Source organism: Talpa occidentalis, unplaced genomic scaffold (assembly GCF_014898055.3).
Source record: "Talpa occidentalis isolate TD23 unplaced genomic scaffold, MPIMG_talOcc4v2.1 talOcc4.4, whole genome shotgun sequence".
NCBI classification, from domain to species: Eukaryota; Metazoa; Chordata; class Mammalia; order Eulipotyphla; family Talpidae; genus Talpa; species Talpa occidentalis.
Genome location: NW_023604295.1, coordinates 95,274,728 through 95,297,090, shown reverse-complemented (window position 1 = coordinate 95,297,090; position 22,363 = coordinate 95,274,728). Strand labels below are relative to the sequence as shown.

At 36.1% G+C, this 22,363-nt stretch overlaps 1 protein-coding gene across 3 annotated transcripts in view; it reads right to left on the bottom strand.

Annotated features, from left to right (window-relative positions):
* Positions 1-22,363, bottom strand: part of ATR (ATR serine/threonine kinase) — a 121,085-nt gene that overhangs the window by 35,164 nt on the left and 63,558 nt on the right. For all 3 annotated transcript variants that reach the window (XM_037525846.1, XM_037525847.2, XM_037525848.2), the window contains 8 exons: positions 20,405-20,615; positions 17,598-17,773; positions 11,693-11,857; positions 10,604-10,695; positions 2,957-3,048; positions 2,549-2,726; positions 901-1,080; positions 352-511 (listed from right to left, as the gene is read on the bottom strand). In XM_037525846.1, coding sequence (XP_037381743.1) covers positions 352-511; positions 901-1,080; positions 2,549-2,726; positions 2,957-3,048; positions 10,604-10,695; positions 11,693-11,857; positions 17,598-17,773; positions 20,405-20,615 — 1,254 coding nt within the window. The remainder of the gene's footprint in view (positions 1-351; positions 512-900; positions 1,081-2,548; positions 2,727-2,956; positions 3,049-10,603; positions 10,696-11,692; positions 11,858-17,597; positions 17,774-20,404; positions 20,616-22,363) is intronic.

Here is a 22,363-nt window from a genome sequence, read left to right as displayed (position 1 = left end):
TGCATACTAATGTGCTCTGTATACATATAGAGAGGGAAAACAAAGTAAAAATAGATTGATTCCCTCAAGAAAAAAATGAGGACATGGAAACAGAATTGCACTTTCAGTCTTGAAATGGGAAAATATTTGGGAACTTCAGGATAGAAGGAATAGTTTCATAGAAGATGGGAGATAAATGATGAAAAAGGCAACAGAAAGGTGATTCTAAATTTAGATTAGGGATTGTCTCTGTCAGGCTTTTGTAGCTACATAATCTGCAACAGAATATCTATCTATCTATCTATCTATCTATCTATCTATCTATCTATCTATCTATCTATATATCTATGATGACATTCCCTTGACCATTACCTTGGACCACAGCCACTTTGCCCTTTCCACATACAGTTCAGCGAGTCGTGATTCTCCAGCATTAAGGAGTGCATTGTAAGCTGTCTGGTGGTGACCAGCCTTTCGAGCTACTCTGGCACTTTGTAGCCAGCATTCTCCAACCATCTCGTTGTAATCTGGTCTGAAAAAATATGACAAAACAAGCAGGCAAAAAGAGGATTTTTAAAGTGTAGTCAACAACTTAATTAAAATGGAGCCTTGTCAATATACTATTTAAAGTAATCACAGGAGATTTACTAAAACACTAAATTTAATTTTCTTAGAATGTTCCATATTTACCAATTACAAGTCTATGGTGATCTTACTCACTTAAATTTGTACCTCCCCCAGATATCTTCTGAATTATTTGAAAATATATATAGTGCATATGAAAGTAATTCTTAAGTTCTAGGTTCATGTCAACTAAGTAGCATAGCCCTGATAATTTAAAAGAGAAAAATAATGATTCAAAGAGAAAATTAGGAAGAAAACCACTCCCAAATAATATGCAACATTAAATTCATGAAAAACCTTTTGTTGAGGCTTAATAAAGCTCTCCGGAGAGCCAGGATAGGCTCTTTGGCTCTGTAGGAATTCTGAGTCATTTCAAGTCGAGCCACCCAGTTTAGAGAATCTTCTTGAGAATTTTCACCTGGAGATTGGTGAAAAAGTGGTCTGATGCTGTGTTCCAATTCACACAACATGTGCAATCTGAAAATAGATAGAACCTGTGTTAAAATGCTATCATAGTCAACCTTATTAATTGCATATACAAAGAAAATTAGCTATAGAGAATCTGAAATGTGCAGTTTTCACTGGATGAGCTTTATTCAAAATTTATTATCGGTATACAAACTGTAAAATTGGGCATAATCACCAATTATTGTTGAAATAAATATTAATTTTTGCACTGATCTCCAAATTCCTATAAATTATATTGCAGAAGGGTATGTAAAGCTAAATTAAAGTGTATGAAAAAATCAAACTTTATCACCTATTCAAAGACAAAATAAAATATGGATCCAATAAATTTACATTTATTGCAGGTATTGTGCAAGAGGACCCAGCATAGTAAATGCCAGTACAAAATTATGAAATGAATGCAGTTTTCATTGGGTTTTTTCCCCCTAAGAGTGATAGAAACACTCATGATTATATTTATCCCATGTATAAAAGTCAGTGTCTATGACTCAGTGTTCAAGAATGAAGTTGAAGGGCCTCCCCTGGTGTCGCAGCAGTTGAGCACTGGGCTGCGAAACTGCATGCAGCCTCTGCAGCACTGGTTCAATCCCCAAACACCGGCAAGGGTCCCACATGGCACGCCAGACCTCTCCTGTCATGCCCGCTGCTCCCCTTAGCAGTGTATTTCGTCAGTCTGCCTGTTCTGTTCCCCACTCTGGCTCTAGTGAATTCTCTCACCCTCCCATGCTTCTGACTGTACCCAGTGCTTGAATAAATAAATAAATCTTTAAAAAATAAAAAAATAAAAATAAATTATTAAAAAAAAAAAGAATGAAGTTGAATAGCTACAGAACAGAATTAATCTCACTGGCCCAATCTCTGGTTTCATGCAGCTGATACCAACGGGGTTGATACAAATTACAGTAAACTATTATAACTAAAAAAAAAAATCATTATGGTCCCATTGCAATAATTTTTTTATTATTTTCTTTGGTTGAATTAACAAGGTTAAAATGTTTTCAATTATTTTCTTCCTTACCTCTAAAAGTTAGTATTTATTTCTAGTAATGTAATGCCTATATTTTCTTGGTGTGTGTGTGGGGGGGGGTGTCGAGGGGGGTTGGGGGATGGGGAGTCAAATGCATTTCTAAATGAAAAGATGAAAAGTGAATCAATAAGTACCAACGTGGCAGGCATAGTAGATGTCTAGATTATTTAAGTTATATAGCAAATAAACTTTGACATTGTAAAAAGACAAAAAAGATATTTTTGTTACATTTCAGAAGTTGCATAATTTCCTTTACAATTACAAGGCTATATGTAAGAACATTTAAAACAAAACACTAGAGTGGTTCTGAGGTAAAAGAAGAAAAGAGCCATTTTGTGTAGCTATACATTATACCAAGCATACTACCAACTGCTTACTAGTCAAAAAATTTCAAGCCTGTCAGATGACACAGATTAGGAAAATAAAAATGGGAACCCCCCCCCCAAATACCTCACAATATGTTCATATCCTCGTTGGTAAGAGCCTCTCTCAAAGCTTGCAGCTGAAAGAGGTACAATTTGTTCTGTTCTCACTAGTTTCAACGTGTCATAAAAAGCTGTGACATCTCTTTTTTTGGCTGATAATAATAGCTGTCCCAATCTGACACTCCATGTTGTAGATTTCCCATCTGAAAAACAAATGAAAAGTCATAGAATGCCATAGTAGTTAAGTTCAAGAAAAGCTTTATTTCATTTGGTAAAATAATCAGCAGAAATGGTGTACAAATGTTTTTCTTGTACAATCACTTTGTACAATCACAAACCAGTCTGAGAGATTAATTAAGAATGCTGCTTTGCTAATTAAGTCTGAATATTTATGACATCTTAAAAATGCTTATATTTTAAGAAGTAATTTTACCTGCTGCCAAATAGTTTTCCACCAAATCCCACTGTGACAATTTCCAAGCTGCTTCCACTCTGTATGTATTTAATTCATCTGTCCATTCAGACCTATTAAAAGAAATGCTTATCAACTATAAGAAATTTATTCATTTAAATTTAAAGTGGCATTTAGAAATTTTTTCCATTGGTTTAGATACCTCTGACTATAATTTTTTTGTTCTATGTATTATATTTGTATTTTATTTTGTACTTAGATACAAAAAATTACCTCTACCTGAAACAAACAATTTCCATTTCCCCAAAACACATTTTCTATAATTAATTCTGATGAAGCTATTTTAAATTGACATTTGACAAATTAAATAGTGCTATATACTAGAGCAAAATTAATGCCTGGATAATTATGACTTTCAGTTGCTTTATAGTAACCTCTATAGTATTTCTTTCAAGTGCAACTTGGTGTTAACAGATATCGAAGCTAGTCAAAATATAAAATAAAGATGACAAAAAATAAAAAGACAAAGACAAAAATAAAAGGCAGTAAGCACTGATATCTTCATGATCACCTTAAGTGTAAATGGATTTCAAAACAAAGTCTAACCTGCTGTTTGCAGAAAACTCATTTTATCACCCAAGACAAGCATAAAGCACAAACATGAAGACTAGTAGGCAATCCTACAAGCAAATGACCATCAAAAGTCAGGAACAGCGATATTTTTATTAATAAAATAGATTTCCAATTAATAACAGTAATAAGAAATAGAGATGGATATTGCATTATGATTAACAGCCTAATCCAAGAAGAAATAACAGTCATAAATATATAGTTATCAAATGATGGAACACTTAAATACATAAGGCAATTACTAATAGAACAAGAGACATATTGACAGCAACACAACACTACCAGGGAATTTTTTATACCCATTTACATCCAAGGACAGAGTAACAAGACAGAGAAAAATTAAGAGACTTAAATGATGAGCTAGACCAAATTGACTTGACATCTACAGAACACTCCACTTCAAAACAGCATCTACATTTTATTTCAGAGCACATGGAACACTCAAAAGAGCAGACCCATATATTGGGACACAAGTCAATTGTCAATAAAAATCACAAAGATTGAAATCAGATGAAGTACTCTATCCAACCAAAAGGCCATAAAGCTAGAAATCAACTATAAAAAACAAATAAACCTGGAGCCTCCCTGGTGGTGCAAGGGATTAAGCTGCAGCACAATGAAGCTATCCACAGCCACTGCAGCACAAGTTTGATCCCAGGCCAGGGAGGTGACTCACATGGCGCAGCAGAACTCTCCTGTCTCGCCTGCTGCTCCCCTCAGCAGTGTCTTTCAATCAGTCTGCCTGTTCTGCTCCCCCCTCTGTCCCTGGTGAATCCTTTCACCCCCTGAACCTCTGGCCTGTATCCCAGTTCCTATACATGTAAATAAATAAATCTTAAAAAAAAAAAATACAAAGAAACCTTAAGTACCTGGAGACCAAACAACACGCTGTTTAACAGCTACTGATTAATGAGGAAATGAAAGCAGATATCAAAAAATACCTCAAAGACTAATGAGATGTGACTACAAGCTATCAAAATTTATGGTATGCTTCAATAGCAGTTTTAAGCATGCCGATAATTACACTATAGGCTAACATTAGGGAGCAAGAAAAATTCCAAATAAACAATCTAAATCTGCACCCAAAGCAACTTTGGAAAGAAGAAAAAACTAGACACAGGGTTAGTAGAAGGAAGAAAAAAAAAAAGAGCTGAGAGAAAATAATTAGAAATAAAAGTCCAAACAAAAGCTTAATATAACCAAGAGTTAAAACAAAGAGGAGAACCTTCCACAAATATTATACAAATCCCCAAAGTCATAAGAGATTGCTATGAACAACTATGTACCAATAAATGTGATAACCTTGAAGAAACAGAACAAATTTCTAGAACAACAGAGCACAGAAAATCAGGAAGAAACAGAAGAGTTGAATAAATAATCACAATCATAGAAATTGAACAGTAATAAAAAAAATCTCCCCAAAAACAAAAGGCCCAGAAGGTTTTACAAACTATTTTTATCAAATCTTTAAATAAGAACATGTACCCATCTTGCTCAAGTTACTTCTAGAAATCCAAAAAGATGGGAAAGTTATCTTCTTATGATGCAATATCATACAACTTATGATGCAATATCATCCTACTCTCAAAACCAAAGACAGCTCAAGAAAACTACAAACCAATATCCCTGATGACTAATGATGCCAAAATCATAAACAAATTACCAACAAATCAAATTCAACAACTCATCACAAAGATCATATATCATGATCAAGTGGGACTTATCCTGAGAAATAAGGAAGGCTTAATATATGTAAGTCAATAAATATAACACATTATGTTAACAAGAGAAAGATAACAATCATATGATAATATAAATAGATGCAGAGAAAGCATTTGACAAGATTCAGCACCCATTTATGATAAAAATTATTAACAAGATGGGAACCAAAGGAAGCTACCTCAACATAATAAAATTCATGTATCATAACCTGCAGTCAATATTATACATAATGGTGAAAAACTGAAAGCTTCCCCTTTAAGATCAAGACCAAGGCAAGGATATCTACTTTCACCACTTCTTTGTAATTCAGCATTAGAGGTTTTAGCTAGACTAATCAGACAACAAAAGGAAATAAAAGGAATTCAGATGGGAAAAGAAGAATTGAAACTATCATTATCTGTAGACATACACTGAATATACAAAGAGAGAACCCTAAGACTTCACCAAAAATCTAGTGGAAATAATTAATGAACACTGCAAAGTGGCAGGTTACAAAATCAACATACAAACATCTATTGCATTTTCATATGCAAATTATGAATGAGAAGAAAAAGAAATGAGAAAATAATCCTATTCACAATTGTATTAAAAGAAATTAAATAACAAGAAATTACCCTAACCAAGGAGATGAAGGACATATATAATGAAAACACAAGACTTAACTATAGGATATAGAACAAGACATAAAGATGGAAAGATTCCATGTTCATAGATGGGTAGAATCAATATAATCATACTGACTATTTTACCAAAAGTGAAACACAGATTTACTGCATCCCCATTAAGATACCAATGATAATCATTAAGAAAACAGAACTAGAAATATTAAAATTTATAGGGAAGTATAAAAGGTCTTGCATACCTAAAGAAATTCTGAGGGGAAAAGGAATGAAATGGAGGTATCATGCTATCTGATTATATTACAATACAACAGTAATCAAAACATTATTGGCATAAAAATAGACACATAACTTAATGGAAGAGAATCAAAAGTCCAAAAACAAATTCATCACCTGGGGGGATGAGGAGATCATATACTGTCAAAACACTAGCAAGGAGGTAAAATACTGGTGCTTCAATAACAATAAAAAAAAAAACACCTTATGCATATGTCAATATTTCATTTATGATAAAGGAACCATGACCATACTATTGAGGAGAGTCTCTTTAACTTTAACACATGGTGGTGGGCATGGGGCATTCTCCAGAACTGACCACGTACTGGGTCACAAAGCAAGTATCAACAAATTCATGAACAAAGTCATATCAAGCATCTTTCTCTAGAAATCAACTACAAAAAGCAAGCAGGGAAAATCTCCAATATATGGAGAATAAACAAGACACTAATAAGAGGCTATTGGGTTAAGAAGGAAATCAGGGCCTCCCCAGTGGCGCAGCGTTTGAGCGATGGGTTGCGAAGCTGCGCGCAGCCTCTGCAGCGCCAGTTCAATCCCCGGCTGTAGGGTGAGGGTCCCAAATGCCTGGAGACCTCTCCTGCCGCCCACTGTTCCCCTCATCAGTGCACTTCGGTCCTTCTGCCTGCTCTGCTCCCCGCTCTGGCTCTGGTGAATTCTCCCACCCTCCCGCGCTTCTGACTGTACCCAGTGCTTGTATAAATAAATAAATAAATCTTTAAAAAAAAATAAAATAAAAAAAGAAGGAAATCAAAGTAGAAGTCAAAAATGTCTCAAGACAAACAACACTGAGGACCTTCCAGAACTTGTGGGACACAGCAAAGGGGGTACTAAGAGGGATACATATAGCAATATACGTTCAAATCAAGAAATAAGAACTCAAATAAATAACCTTATCTCCCACCTGGAGGAATTAGAGAAAGAGAAAAAAAAAATCACAAAAGCCAATGAAGAAAATACAAAAATTGAACAGAAATAAATGAAATGGAAATCAAAGAGATAGTCCAAAAAATTAATGAAACCAAAGGTTATTTAAAAGCAAAAATCAGGACCTCCCCTGGTGGCACTGAAGCTGTCCACGGCCTCTGCAGCGCCGGTTCGATCCTGGCTAGCAGCGAGGGTCCCACATAGAGCACCAGACCCCTCCTGTCGTGCCCGCTGCTCCCCTCAGCAGTGTATTTTGTCAGTCTGCCTGTTCTGTTCCCCACTCTGTCTCTGGTGAATCCTCTCACCCTCCTGCGCATCTGGCCTGTACCCCTTTCTTGTAAAAAATAAATCTTAAAAAAATAAAAATAAAAACAAAAATCAAAAACCAGACAAATCTTTGGCTAGGCTCACAAAGAAAATAAGTGAGAAAGCTCAAACAGGATCAGAAACAAAAAAGGAGAAGTTAAAACTGGCACTGCAGAAATTCAGAGAATAATACGAGATTACTATGAACATCTATATGCCAATAAGTATAATAGCCTAGAACAGATAGATACTTAGAATTACACAACCATCTGATACCAAATAGGGAAGAACAGAAAACCTGAATAGACTGATTACAATCAAGAAAATCAAAATAGTCATCAAAACTCTCTCCAAAAACAAAAGTCCAGGACCAGATAGCATTACAATTGAATTCCACCAAACTTTCAAGGAGGAGCTAATACTTAATACTCTTCCTGTAGCATGGTGATAACACTTGAAGGGGGCTAGGCGTGGTCCTGTACTACCCAAACACAAACAATGACATAAATCAACATTATTTTGATTTAAAAAAATATTTTAAAAAATGACTAAAGAGTCAGGGAAGGATCCCTAGTGCTGGAAAAACTGTCTCTACAGGGAAAAATGTTCATCATCACTTATCAGAGAAATACAAATCAAAACCACAAAGATATGCCACCTCATTCCTGTGAGAATGGCCCATCAAAAAGACCCGAAACAAGAAGTACTGGTGAGGATGTGGAAAAGAGGGAACCCTCCCACACTGTTGGTAGGAATATAGTTTAGTCCAGCCTTTATGGAAAGCAGTAAGGAGGTTTCTCAAAAGATTAAAAATGGATCTCCCATATGAGACAGTAATTTGACTCCTAAGCATCTACCCCCCAAATTTTAAAACACTAATTCAAAGGGAAACCTGCACTCCTGTTTATTGCAACACTATCTAAAATAGCTAAGTATTGTAACCTAAGTGCCAAACAACAGGCGAATGGCTCAAGATGTGTTATATATAAGCAATGAAATATTACTCAGTGATCAAAAAAGACAAGTTCATGCCATTTGTGGCAATGTAGATGTAGCTGGGAGGGGTTATGCTAAGAGAAATATATGTCACTTAATATGTAGAATACAGAGAAACCAAACAAAGGGTCACATAAAGACAAGCTTAAAAACTAACCTTTGAAAGCTAACTATAGAAATGAAGCATTCAAAGAGGGGAGGAGGTGGGAAAAGGGTGAGAACAAAAAGGGGAGGGAGCATAATGGACTGTGGTGGGGGACTTAGGTGATCTGATGGTGGGTCCACTATGGTAACTATATCTGAAGTGGGGAGCCTATATGTCCAAAATACCATCATTAATGTAAACCAATGTTACCTCAATAAAAAAGAATAAAATAAAATTTGGGCTTGTAAAACCAGTACAACAGGTTATTTTTTCTAAGCATTTTAGTTATGTAACACTAAGGTGGGTAATGATATTTTGCATTATGATTACATAAGAGAAGTTAGACTCTACCCACATTTCTTTACATATCATACCATTTGAATATCTGCTATGTGCTAGACCTTACATTGGGCACATTTTCCATTTAATTATCTAATAACACTGAAAGACACATACCCTTCTATTATAAATCAGAGAGACTGTGACCAATGCCCTTAACAATTCTCCTTGCTCCTTCTGTAGTAAAATCACATAAATAAAATGTATCAAATGAACCCATCTTTATTTTTTAAAAAAATCTAAAATAGCAGCAAAACTATTGAATATTCTCTAAATTCTAAAAATATGAACAGCACCAAAGCCAATTTAGAACAAGACTAAAAGAAATACAATAGAGCTGTTTTTTCAAAAGTCTAGCTTTGAATAACTTTGCAAGCTATCATTAAATACAAAAATATCAAAATTTTAGGGTACATATGTTAGCATAATTAGCAGGATCTGTTATTCAGAGGGGATATGCTTGATCAAACTTTGGTATCAAGAAGTACCAAAGGGCAATGAGGATCAAGCTGTGAGAACTTATTCCCATAAATGGACACATTTAAAAGAATGACTGTGCAGGGGAAGAATAGTCCATATATTTTGGAAAAAGTTTTTTTTTTAATGCAAACGCTCTCCCCATGGAAAACGTGTCCCTCTTGACCATTTACTACAATGACATAGCATCTTCCTTTGAATGTTGACACTGGTCTTTTCACAATCCAAAGATCAGAAGACTTTATGTATCCAGGAGCTAAAAAGAAGATAAGAGGTGTCCAACTGCCCAGTGTGCATAAGGAAACTTGAAACTTCAGCTTGAGCCAGGACGATTTCCCCAAATTCCTGCAATCCCTTCATTCATAAGATCTTCCAACTCACCTGGAGAAACATATCTAAAGATCTACAATCACTTTTCCACGACATCTCAAAGATTCCTTGCTCATTTTATGAATTCCAGTAGTGTGTAACTGAGGTTCACTGCCTTCAAACACTGTAGAATGGTAGTATTTATAACTTACAGGAATTACTTTTAAAAGCCACTTTCACAATAATCTAAGTAATAAAAGTTGGCTGTGTTCCCTTTGATTAAGATCTCATCACTTGGGACCAAATCTCAATGCCCAAAATCCATGGAGATCGGGTAAAAATATTAAGGAATAAGGCTTTCATCTCTCAGAGCGAGTCAGCTTCAAGAGCAGACCCAACCTTCACAGTTACTCTTCAAACCAGAAGAACTATATGGTCTTAATCTTTGCTACAAGGATTACTAATTTTTTTCCTTTGTATCTATCATTTCCTTCGGGAAAGTGAGGCTTCTTTCTTTTGGGGAAAAATCAATTCCCAGTCTAGAATGGTATTCCATACATTAGCCACGAATTTTCCCCTCCCAACACAAAAAAAATAACGTGTTGATAACGCAGTTTGGATATCCTTTGAAGTACGTATATGAGTCTCACCAAGAGTGAGTACTGGAAGATTCCTGTCTTAAAGCAAATCTAATTCAAGATTTGGATAGAAAATTGAGTTAAGTGCTAAATCGATGCACAAGAAAGCAGGAAAAAAAAAGCTTTAGGTGTTCATCTCTAACACCATGAAACCAAAAAAAGATTTCCTTATTTTAGTAAATATTATAGTAACACAATCATTAATTTAAAATTCCCCATTGAAATATAATAACAAAAGAAAATTATTCTTTTAAAAAATTATTACCTGTTAGCATGCACTCCATTCACCTGAGTGATTACAGTAGACAGCTGACCAAGACCTAACATGGACTTCACTACACCATGATAATGAACGATCTAGAAATTTAAAAATATTTAAAATAGCAATTGTCACTACAAATGAAATCTTGGGAACCAAAAACAGGGTAATTGATATTCATTAAAAAATATTATTTACCTCATTGTATCTACCCTTCTTAGTTTAGCAAATGACTTGCTTGGCTATATGGCAGAGAATTCTACACACACCTCAACTTAAAAAAAAAAATGTGCAGATAATCTAAAAATAAAAATCTCAGATTGAATTTATTATTTTTATAGATTTAGTAAATTTTTGGGTTCATATCATCTATAAGAAGTAACGAGTACCCTTTTATTATTTTGAAGATTATTTGTAATTTTACTTTTTAGATAAAAATTAAAACTCAAAGTTCACACATTATTAATATAGATATTGAGTGTTAGTAAATAAAGTTAAACAATATCATGCAATGTTCTTTAAAACTGAAAACAAGATTGTAAAAAATAAGGGCCTTATATATTGAGTTTCTGAATATGTCAAGTAAGACAAAAAGCAATACCTCACAATTAAAGAGAATCTAAGCCAAGATTATAAATCAGTGTATCCATAAAACATGAGGTATGTAATACACGCCTATTAATAATTATAGCTCAGTGATTCTAAGGGGCCACTTCAGAGATTCACAAATGGTTTAGGGGCATGTGACATTGAAAAAGTTTCTTAGACTATAGAGAATCACTACTACTATTAAAAATTGATGCATATTTTAATATTTTCATAATGAACTAAAATAATGTAAGTTTTAGAGTAATTAAAAACACAGTTGAAAATATACCCCAAAATAAATCTCACTTAGGGGGATTCCAAGGTGACAGAAATCTGAAATCATCTAGCCTACGTCTCTAATTTTACCAATCAAGAAAGTCACACTCAGAGAAGGCTAAATGTTTTGCAGACGTACTGTGACACTGGTAAAAACAGTACTGAAACTAAATTTCCAAGTTCCTAATTCAGGGCTCTTTTCACTATGTTGCCTATCATTTGTTTCCTTACCTGGTCTGGTTCTAGTTGAATAGCCCTGTCATAACAAGCAGTGGCATCCCTCAGTAAGCCAATGCTTTCATGTTCAAGGATCTGCTCTTTTAAGGAGGGTTCTGCCTTTCGAATTGCACTTACTCCCGCCACTCCATCTGGTTCATGCATAGCAGCATACAATTTCTTTGTTGAAACATTAAAAGAAAAACAAATGAGGAAAAAATGCAGTTGGAAAACAATTATAACAGTTTATGTTAAAAAAGCCTATGTTATTTTTTTTCCTCAAAATAACAATCAGTACTTGTTTTAAAGCAGGCTCATAGTAACATCACAGATTTATTTCCAGGCATTCTATACCTGAACACACTTACTTCCATTTAAATATAAACCTCCATTTAAAAGCCATTATTGGTAATGATAACTGTAAAGAACTCAATGTCCTCAACTTTCTTCAATTCTGATTTATAATAAATCCTCTCAAGTGTAGCTTGGAAGAGTTTTGTGCATTTTAAAACTTAAAAAAAATTAAATCAACATTTTAACATATTGGTATCAAGATCCCTTCAAGAAAGGCGCGATATAATTGAGTTTGAAGGAGACAGTTAAGCAAAGATAAAAACTGGGGAACAATTAGCACAAAGATGTTCTTTAAAGCCAGGGAAAAGAAAGGCATGATTTAGGAAACAAAAAAAAAAAAGATGTCAGGAAGGCAATTAGAATAGTTCTATATTTATAGATAAGGAAGAACTAGCAAATGAAACTGAGAAAGAGAAACCACAGTTGTCTGAAGAAACCTGGAAAATGTGGCATCCTAGAAACTGTGGGAGAAAAGTAAATGTGAATTAGAAAAGGTCAAATGTGGCTATGAGGCTAAGAAAATAAGGACTGGGAAATACTACTGGATTTGATCCTAAGGAAGTTGGTGATTTTGTTCTGGTCACTAGGTGGCACCAGAGATCTCTCCTAATATCCTTCCAGAACTGCGTTTTTTCTGTGGGTCTCCGGGGAATAGAGTGGGGGCATGATTTTTTTAGCAAGAGTAGTGTCAGTATAATAGAGAAAGAAGTCTTGTTGGAACTGGCAAAAAATGAACACGAGTCTGTATGACTGCAAGGTCATGTAGCATTACTGATGAGAAACTTTCACTTTACCTGGCAATTAGAACAAAAAGGTCAATTAGAACAAAAGGTCAATTAGAATAAAAACATTTGGTAAAATGTAGTACTAACAAGGGGGAAATATTAGAAACAAGTTAAAAAGTTAAGAAATCTGAATAGATTAACAAATATAAAAGAAACTGAAGAGGGGCGGATCAACATGGTGGCAGGTAAACGCTGCGAGTTAAGCCCGCCCATAAAAAAAAAAGTTATAGGGAGGAAAAGCAGCAGGTTCCTGCAAGAGGATAAACCTGCGACTCTGTCAAACTGCCTGAAGAGGAAAGTTGCCATAAAACATAAAAGAGGACTAGAAGAGAGGAAAGCTCAGATCCCTGCTACCCTCCCCAACCCACAAAGCCGGCACACTCTGACCAACAGAAAAGAGGGAAAAAAACAAACAAACAAAAACAGCAACAAGAACAAACTAGAGCTCAAGAGGGACAGTGAGTGGAAAGGAACTACTGCAGGCACCACACCCCGAGAACGGGAACTGTGGAGAACCTTGCAGGAATCACCACGGAGGTGAGCGAAGGGCTCCGGGCACCATTAGAGGAAGGTAAGGACTCCTTGGAGAGACCTGCAAATAGCCCAAGGCCAGCCAGTAAACTTGCGCGGAAAAGCGCTTGCACTAGAAAAGCATACAGGGATCGCCGCTGCCCAGGTCCCTGTGCCCACGACCTAGGTTCGTGGAGAGACTCGTGGGAACCATCAGTGAGGTGAAGGACCCTCACTGCGTAATCGAAAACGGGAGTGGGGAGCAAAAGGCGCCATTTCTGCAGACACTAAACTGGGCTACAGAACTGAGAACCGGGGCATGAAATTCGGGGTATGGGACCCCCACTACAGCGGGGCACAGGACATAAACAGCTCCCCCACACCGTTGAGGAGCTCCATGCCACCCTCACTCTATTCCCTGGAGACCCACAGAAAAAACGCAGTTCTGGAAGGATACTAGGGGAGATCTCTGGTGCCACCAAGTGACCAGAACAAAATCACCAACTTCCTGATAGTTGGAAGCCAGGGATCCCAAAACCACACTCAGGCTCTTAGAGAGGGTGAGCCATGCAAACGGGGGTAAGAAGGGAAACAAGGCATGGAACAAGACCCCATTCTGGAACTGAGAGCCAGGTGCAGGATCTGGGGTGTGGGATGGGTCATAACAGTGGGCACTGTACAGGGTGACAGCCAGCATTTTGGATCTGATAGCCCTGGAACTGAGACCTAGTGTGCAGAATTCAGGGCGCCGAATCCATACAGCTGCGGGCACAGCACTGGGTGAACATGGGGCAGACACAGCACCCAGCGTGAACAAGAGTCCCTATGTTGAGATGCTCCCCTCCCCAGCTCCGTTTTTCAGAGACCCACTGGGAAAAAGCAGAGGTCAGCAAGTACAGGTCTCTGGCGCCACCTAGTGACCAGAACAAAATCACCAATTAGCTGATTCCCTGCCAGAACTGAGTAAATACAGAGCAAGGGAGGTGTAAGGCACAGTGCCCAACAACACAGCATCAACACCCTGGTGGAGTTTTGGCATACAGTGCTGGACTCAGTCTGGTAAACAGTTTCCGACATCACTGAAGGAGCACCCCAAAGAGATGCCCGCCAACACCAATGGCACAACATCCCAATTCATAGAGATTAATTACAAAGCAAACAGCAGGGAGAAGGAAAAATATAAATAGCCAAGCAAGCTTGCAGAGGAGGACACACCACAAAAAGAAAAAAAGTCATCAGAGCTCAAAAATGACATGGAAGAACTTCTCGGCCTGTCGAATAGAGAATGATCATCATGATTAAGTGCAAATCGAAACCACACTGAGATACCACCTTACACCAGTAAGAATGGCACAACTCAAAAAAACAAGCAACAACATATGTTGGTGAAGATATGGTGAAATATGGGCCTCCCCTGGTGGCACAGCGGTTGAGTGCTGGGCTGAGAAACTGCCTGCAGACTCTGCAGCGCTGGTTCGATCCCCGGCCACCAGTGAGGGTCCCACATGGTGCGACAGACCTCTCCTGCCACGCCCGCTGCTCCCCTCAGCAGTGTACTTCGGTCCTCTACCTGTTCTGCTCCCCGCTCTGGCTCTGGTGAATTCTCTCACCCTCCCGCGCTTCTGACTGTACCCAGTGCTTGTATAAATAAACAAATCTTAAAAAAAAAAGAAAGTCAACAACAATAAATATCATTTAAAAAAAAAAAAAAAGATGTGGTGAAATAAGAACTCTCCTACATTGCTAGTGGGAGTGCAAACTGGTCCAACCACTATGGAAAGCTGTCTGGAGGTTCCTCAGTCTACTAAAAATGGAGCTACCATATGACACAGCAATTCCACTCCTAGGATCTACCCAAAGGACACAAAAACATTGATTCAAAAGATCACCTGTACCCCTACATTTATTGCTGCACTATTTATAGTAGGCAAAACCTGGAAACAACCCAAATGCCCAAAAATAGATGACTGGATCAAGAAGATGTGGTATATATACACAATGGAATATTATTCAACAATCAAAAAAGATAAACTCATGCCATTTGCAGCAACCTGGATGGAGCTAGCAGGAATTATGCTCAGTGAAATGAGCCAAAAGGAAAAAGAAAAATATCGGATGGTTTCACTTATACCAGGAATATAGGGGGACCAAATAAAACATCAGTGTGAAAAAATAACAACAGACAATTATAAATCAGAGACATCCTGCAGGGGAGGAGGCGGGAGAGGGATCAGAGGGAGGGAGGGAGGAGCACAGGGGACTGAGGTGATGGTGCATGGGTGCATTGGTAAAGGAAACTCTATGGGGACTATACCTGAGGGGGTGGAGGGAAGCAAATATTGTTTAAAAACGAGCAATGATGTAAAAATATTTAAAAAATTAATAAATTAAAGAAAAGAAAAAAGTGGTGAAGGGGGAAAAAAGAAAAGAAACTGAAACAGGTAGCTCAATACTTTCACCTATTAAAAAAAACACCACAGACAATTCTTGTGGTGGTTAAATTGTTTCATAGCATAAAATATAGTTTCCCAGTCTGCTCTATGAAACTGACAAGACTAATTTAAAAAAACCAACAAAACCCAGTCATATATACTGCAATTAGCTTATGAATGTGTTAAACTTAATTTTTAATTATTTTTTAAAATGAAAGCTATGTCTCATAAGCTATATGTCTGTAAAACTACTCAATTTGGCAAAGACACTTCTTTCCAAATTAAATCTGCAAATTCACTGATATTCCCATTAAAATGCCAAGATATTTTTAAGTTGACAAGCTGATTCTGACCATCTGTAGAATTATGATATAACAAGAAAATATAGTACAACCATGGGAATCATTCAATTACTATTAATTGAGCATTTAACAATGTGCCAAGCACCATTTTCGGTACCTGTGATATAAATTGAGCCAAAATTGTTTTCCTTACTGATTTAGGTAGAGAGGACAAACAAACGTTGAAATATATACTACATGATAGATTTGTAACATGCCACGAGAAGAAAAAGAGGAGGTTAGGGAGCACTGGGAGGGAGTACTTTACTACCCTCAGAATATACAGGGATTAGAGGCAGGGATAGGGGAGAAATTAGAGTTAATTAGGGCAGCTGTCAGACAGAAAGGATACAAGAATAGGCATGACAGTCCGAAGGCATACAATTATGGTGAGTGTTGAAGGAAGAAAGAATAAATGGTTTAAGAAGGATTACAAGAATTCTATTCACTCCTGATCAACAATGACTTAAAGGCTGGTAGAGATTTGTTTTTTTGTTTTTTGTTAACAGCCTTATTGAGAATAATGAAGCCATTTAAGCCTACAATTGGCTTTCAGTTTATTCAGAAGGTATATAATCATCACTACAGTTCATTTTGGAACATTTTTATCAACCCAAAAGAAATTCCACATCCTCAGTAGTTACTCCACCCCAGAGTACATTTTGTTACCATACTTTTTGATCTAAAAAAGGAGCCCACCGACTTTGATCTCATATTTATTCCCACTGTTTTAGTTCCACCTGTCCTTATTTTCTTTTCTTTCCTACAAAGTCATAATACCTGTTTTCAACAGTGCTGCAATGACAGATTCCTGTTATAACCAATCCCCCACCCTCCCACCCACCCCTAAATTCAGCCTCCATTTATCTGTATTTTTTCTTTCAGGCCTACATTTCTTATGAATGAAGAGTAATGGAGGCTTGCCTTAAATCATAGCTCTTTCAAACCCGTCCTCTAGGAATGCCATTAAGTATTTAGGAAAAAATGCCATTTTGGCCAAAGCACCTGATTCAAATCTGCCAGGAATCTTGGATAACTTAAAAGTTGCTCTGTAATTTATTTTTCCATTGCTCAAGCCTTTTATTTTTCCTCTGTCACTCAAAACAAATACTATACTCTCCAGCACATACCACATTCATTGCCAACTCCATAAGGATGCCTCTGCTTAAAATGTCTTGGCCTTTTTTATTTTTTACTTATCATTCATTCTTCAAGATCCACTTTAGATACCATGTCCAAAAGCCCTTAATGACGATTGTTCACACAATCCTATCTCCCAACCCACTCTACATAAATGATTATTTAAGTGTCCATCCTCAGATTATATCATTGTACTTAAGATATGCCAAAATGATGTTTATCTATTCCTACTCATCTATAAGTTTTTAAAATGCTCACAGACTCTAACAGCATCTAAAACACTCAATAAAATGAACGATATAGACATGAGAAACTGACAATATTAAAAATCATTAAGTTTACTGTATTAATTTCAAACCTGTAAAAATCCAAGATGCTCTTGAATATTTTGCTTCTTTTCTGTGATAAATGATTCAAAGTGCATTACAGCTCGTGTGTATGCTTTGGAGCGAAAGGAAGCTACAGCCAGAGTATCCTGAGGTATGAGGTCTAGAAAACGAGTTACACTCTGATAGTCCTCATAGTCCACAGTTCCTAGATTAGAAAATGATAACTGAGTAACTAAGGACTTACAAAATATAATTTTAAAAGCATCAATTTAAAATTTATTTCTTTAAATTCAATTTATTTTGCTAAGTTAAATTTATTAGGGTAACAGTTGAATGTTAAATCAACAGGATGAATGCTCAGAGGATTCTTGCCATATTACTACCTGTCCTTGAACAGTTATTTAACTTAGCTTGTTTTTTCCATCTATAAAAGGAAAATAATAGTATCTGTCCTGCCTTTTTAACAATTTTGTGAGAATTAAGTGCAAATCCATATAAGTGTTAAAGAAATATAAGAATTGACACAAAAAATACAAAATAAGTTATTATTAATAAATAAAAAACAGTTGTTCTTACATGAAAAAAAAGACTTTTGGAAGTATATTCAAACTAAGAATTTTTTAACAACCTATATTTTTTCTGTGTTGCTATGTACAATATTAACTATAATGGAAACTGAAAGTAAAAGTGTCAATTCTTTAGAGTAACTTTTCAAGCATTAAGAAGACATAAACTGGAAACTTCTGAGGACAGTCCAGTTTATAAATTCATGTTTAACACTTACAAATTCTAATGAGTATTTATAACAACATGTAGAAAATAGGAGATAAATACATTTCTTCAAAATTCAAATAATATAGTATATTTAAAATACTAAATTTTTTAAAAAGTCCCTTAGTTCCATCAAAGTTTGTAGATCATTTCAAACTATGACAAATTGTAAAGGTATTGTATTTTTGATCCATTGCAAATGCTGTTCTTAAAAGCTAGAATTTTCATTGCAATGTTAGCAAAAATGGTGATAACAGAGTTCATGCTTGATTTTTACAGTACAATTTTCACATACAGAAACAGGATCAAACATTAAAGAAAGCAAAGGAACAAGCAAAACAAACCCTTGGATTCTGACTGCAGAACTGAGGTTACCAGAGGGGAATTGGTAGGGAAGTAAAGGGGAGAGGGGTTCCAGTGAATTGTGATGGAAGGTCACTGGTGCCTTGCTATGGACATGGAGTGATAATACATTTGAAGAAGTGAATCTGTAACATATACAGTGATATAGCCATACATTTAGTATATATGTATACTATAACAATGAATGATTTTAAAACATAGTTATTAAATAAACCAATGTTACCACCACCACCAACAAAAAAACCTTTCATTGTTAAATCAATGGAAAATAATTACTAACTAATCATATTGCAGAGAAAAACACATTTCCAAACAGATAATTATTTACAAGTCAAAATAATTTTAGAAAAATAAAGCATAAATAGAAATGTATGTGCTTTCACAAACAACAAGGAAATACTCACAAATTGAAAACCGAGTTATGTGAAAGCCTCTTTAAAGTTAGTAAAATTTCAATTAGCATGAAGTCTAGGGGAAAAATACATGATATCCACTAAAATTATTGTGATATACAGAGGAGAAAAATTATATACTTTATCTACTTGCTGCAAGAATTACAAAACTAAGGTTTAAAGACATAAGAGTATCTATCACTTGGGAGACTATAGGTGCCTTGGTGGTAGGTGTGATGATCTACATCCACAGAGGTGAATTATATACTATATTGTAAAACAATGTTATCTCAATAAAAAAAAAAAAAACTTAAAAAAAAAAAGACCATCCTAATGAATATAATGCTTCCCAACAAATGCTTATATTACAGCGGAAGGTATGACTTTTAACTCTAGTGCAATTTCCCTTTTAGTCGCATTAGTGGGAGTTGTGATATCATAGGAAAAAATAATGACAACAGTAGGCACAACAGGGTGTAGTATAGTAATGTGGATTAAGCATATCTGGAAAGTCTGCTGGATAGCAAACTCTACCAGAGAATAGGAAAAAAAACAACCCTGAAATGAAATGAATAAAAAAATAGATCAAGAAATGAATGAAATTAAAATCTCCTGAAATTTAAAACAAATGTGAAAAACACTGCAAGAGTATTTCACAACTGAAAAAGGAAGAAAAACAATTCACTGCACCTATATGTACAAATGTGTGTGTGTATACAGCAAGGGGTTGGTTTTTAATATTAACATGATATTGTGCATTTTATAATTTTTACTTACTCATCTACTCATTTATTTTGTGCATCAAATAATTTATTATTTAATACATCATTGTTTGTGTAATAGAAGTATAGGAGGGCTAACTCCCCCTCCGGTATGGTTAGCATACCACAAACACCATCAAGACATTGATAGCCCACCAATATATTCCATTGTGCTCCCTTCCCATCTTGCTCCCACCCCTCTTCAGCACTCTCTGGGAACCTATGTCAACTTTCTAGGGTTAGTTCTTAGTTTGGCTACTCTATATTCCACATGTAAGTCATCACCTCATTTAATCATCAATCATCTAATGCAGGTAAATTTAATGCAAAGAAAAATTAGGTGTGTGTCTTATGTAAAGAAGAGTAAGAACTTAAAGAGAGGTTTCCTGACTATAAATATACTAAAAATGTCACCTTATGAAAAAAAAGACGCAAGGAAAAAAAAAAAAAACACAGGTCTTTTAAAAGCTAATGCTTAAATTATAGAGTTGATAAAGAAAGGAGCTAATGGGTTAATTAGGAGAAGAAATAAACAAAAGTATGACTTACCCATTGAGTCTACCTTATCTCTGTTTGATTTGCTTTGTGGAAATTTCTCAGCATTCAGTGCCTGAAATTTATGCCATGCCCATTGTGTGAGATGGTCAAGCATGGAGAACACAGTCTGTGTACTGAGTTGACACAGATCAGATGCAATGTCCTGGGTACTTATAGCATGTTGATCATCATGCTTTAAAACCGCCATAATTTCTGCATAAACCTAAGAATTCATTTTATGGTTAATAATATGTCTACACGTTATCATTTTACTAACATCTGACAAATAGTACTAACCATGCTAAGGTAACAATTTTCAAAAGGAAAACAAATAAAAGGGGTTAATAAATATATTTCTTATCTATAAATTAAGTCAGTAAAATGTTATTCTAAATGAAAATCTAGGGGCCTCCCTGGTGGCGCAAGGGTTAACACGCAACCGATGAAGATATCCACAGCCACTGCAGCACGAGTTCGATTACCAGACAGCCAGGGAGCAACCTACATGGTGCAGCAGACCTCTCCTGACTCTGCTCCTGCTCTCCTCAACAGTGTACTTTGGTCAATCTGTCTGTTCTGTTCCCCACTCTGTCCCTGGTGAATCCTCTCACCCCAACCCCATGCCTCTGGTCTGTACCCCAACCCCAGCTCTTGTATGCATAAATAAATAAATCTTTTTTAAAAAAAAGAAAAAAATCTAGAGACACAAAAGTAAATACAAAAATTAAAAAATTCAATTGTTCAATAAGTGATAATGAAGCTATTAGTATTAAAAATAATCTTAAAACGACATCTCACACTACCTGTAAAAATCAATTTCAGAATAATTTAGGGCTAACTGTAATCACAAAAGGATTACAAGAATGTAAGAGGGTCTCCCTGGTGGCTCAGCGGTTGCGCACTGGGTTGCGAAGCTACCCTCAGCCTCTGCATCCCTGGTTCGATCCCCAGCCACGAGGTGAGGGTCCCATATGGCACACAGACCTCTTCTGCAACCCGCTGCTCCCCTCAGCAGTGTACTTCCTCAGTCTGCCTGTTCTGCTCCCCACTCTGGCTCTGGTGAATTCTCTCACCCTCCCATGCTTCTGACCGTACCCAGTACTTGTATAAATAAATAAATAAATCTTTAAAAAAAAAAATGTAAGAAAATAGTTCACGCTATTGGATAAGGCATGAAATTCAAAAGTTAAAAAGGTTTATAAATTTGGCATTTACATTTAAATTTTCTGCATGACAAAAGGCAGAAACAAATGTTAAAAAGAGAACACTAGGGCCGTCCCTGGTGACACAAGGGGTTAAGTCGTAGCAGCACTATGAAGCAATCCGAAGCCAGTGTAAAGCCTGTTCATCCCCAGCCAGAGAGCTGACCTACATGGCGCAGCTGACCTCTCCCATCTGGCCCGATGCTCCCCCTCAGCAGTGTATTATGGCCACTCTACCAGTTCTGCTCCCCACTCTGTCTCTGGTGAATCCTCTCACCCTCCCCGCACCTCTGGCCTGTACCCTAGCTCTTGTATGCATAAATAAATAAATCTTTAAAAAGAAAAAAAGAGCGAGAACACTAAAAGATACTACTGGCACAGATTGATATCTAAAATATATACAGAACTCCTAAGTATTGGCAAGAGTATGAGAAATATATACATTTGTGACTTGCTGATAGGACTATGAATCTGTGGGCAATTTTGCAGTCTCCAATATAATCTTAAAGGTACATACCATATAACCCAATAGTTCCAGTTTTTGGAATCTATCCTAAACACATATATACAATTTCATAAAAACTGACATGATGCTCACCATAGTATTGTGCGTAAAAATCATGACTGAAAACAATAGGCAGTAAGGCAATAGTTAAATTATGATACAACCACAAAATGAAAGGATAGTACTATGCAACATTAAACTTTTAAAAAGGTTGGCTCAGTATGTTTATATTGGTAAATAAAAACAAAATTGGAAAACAATGTC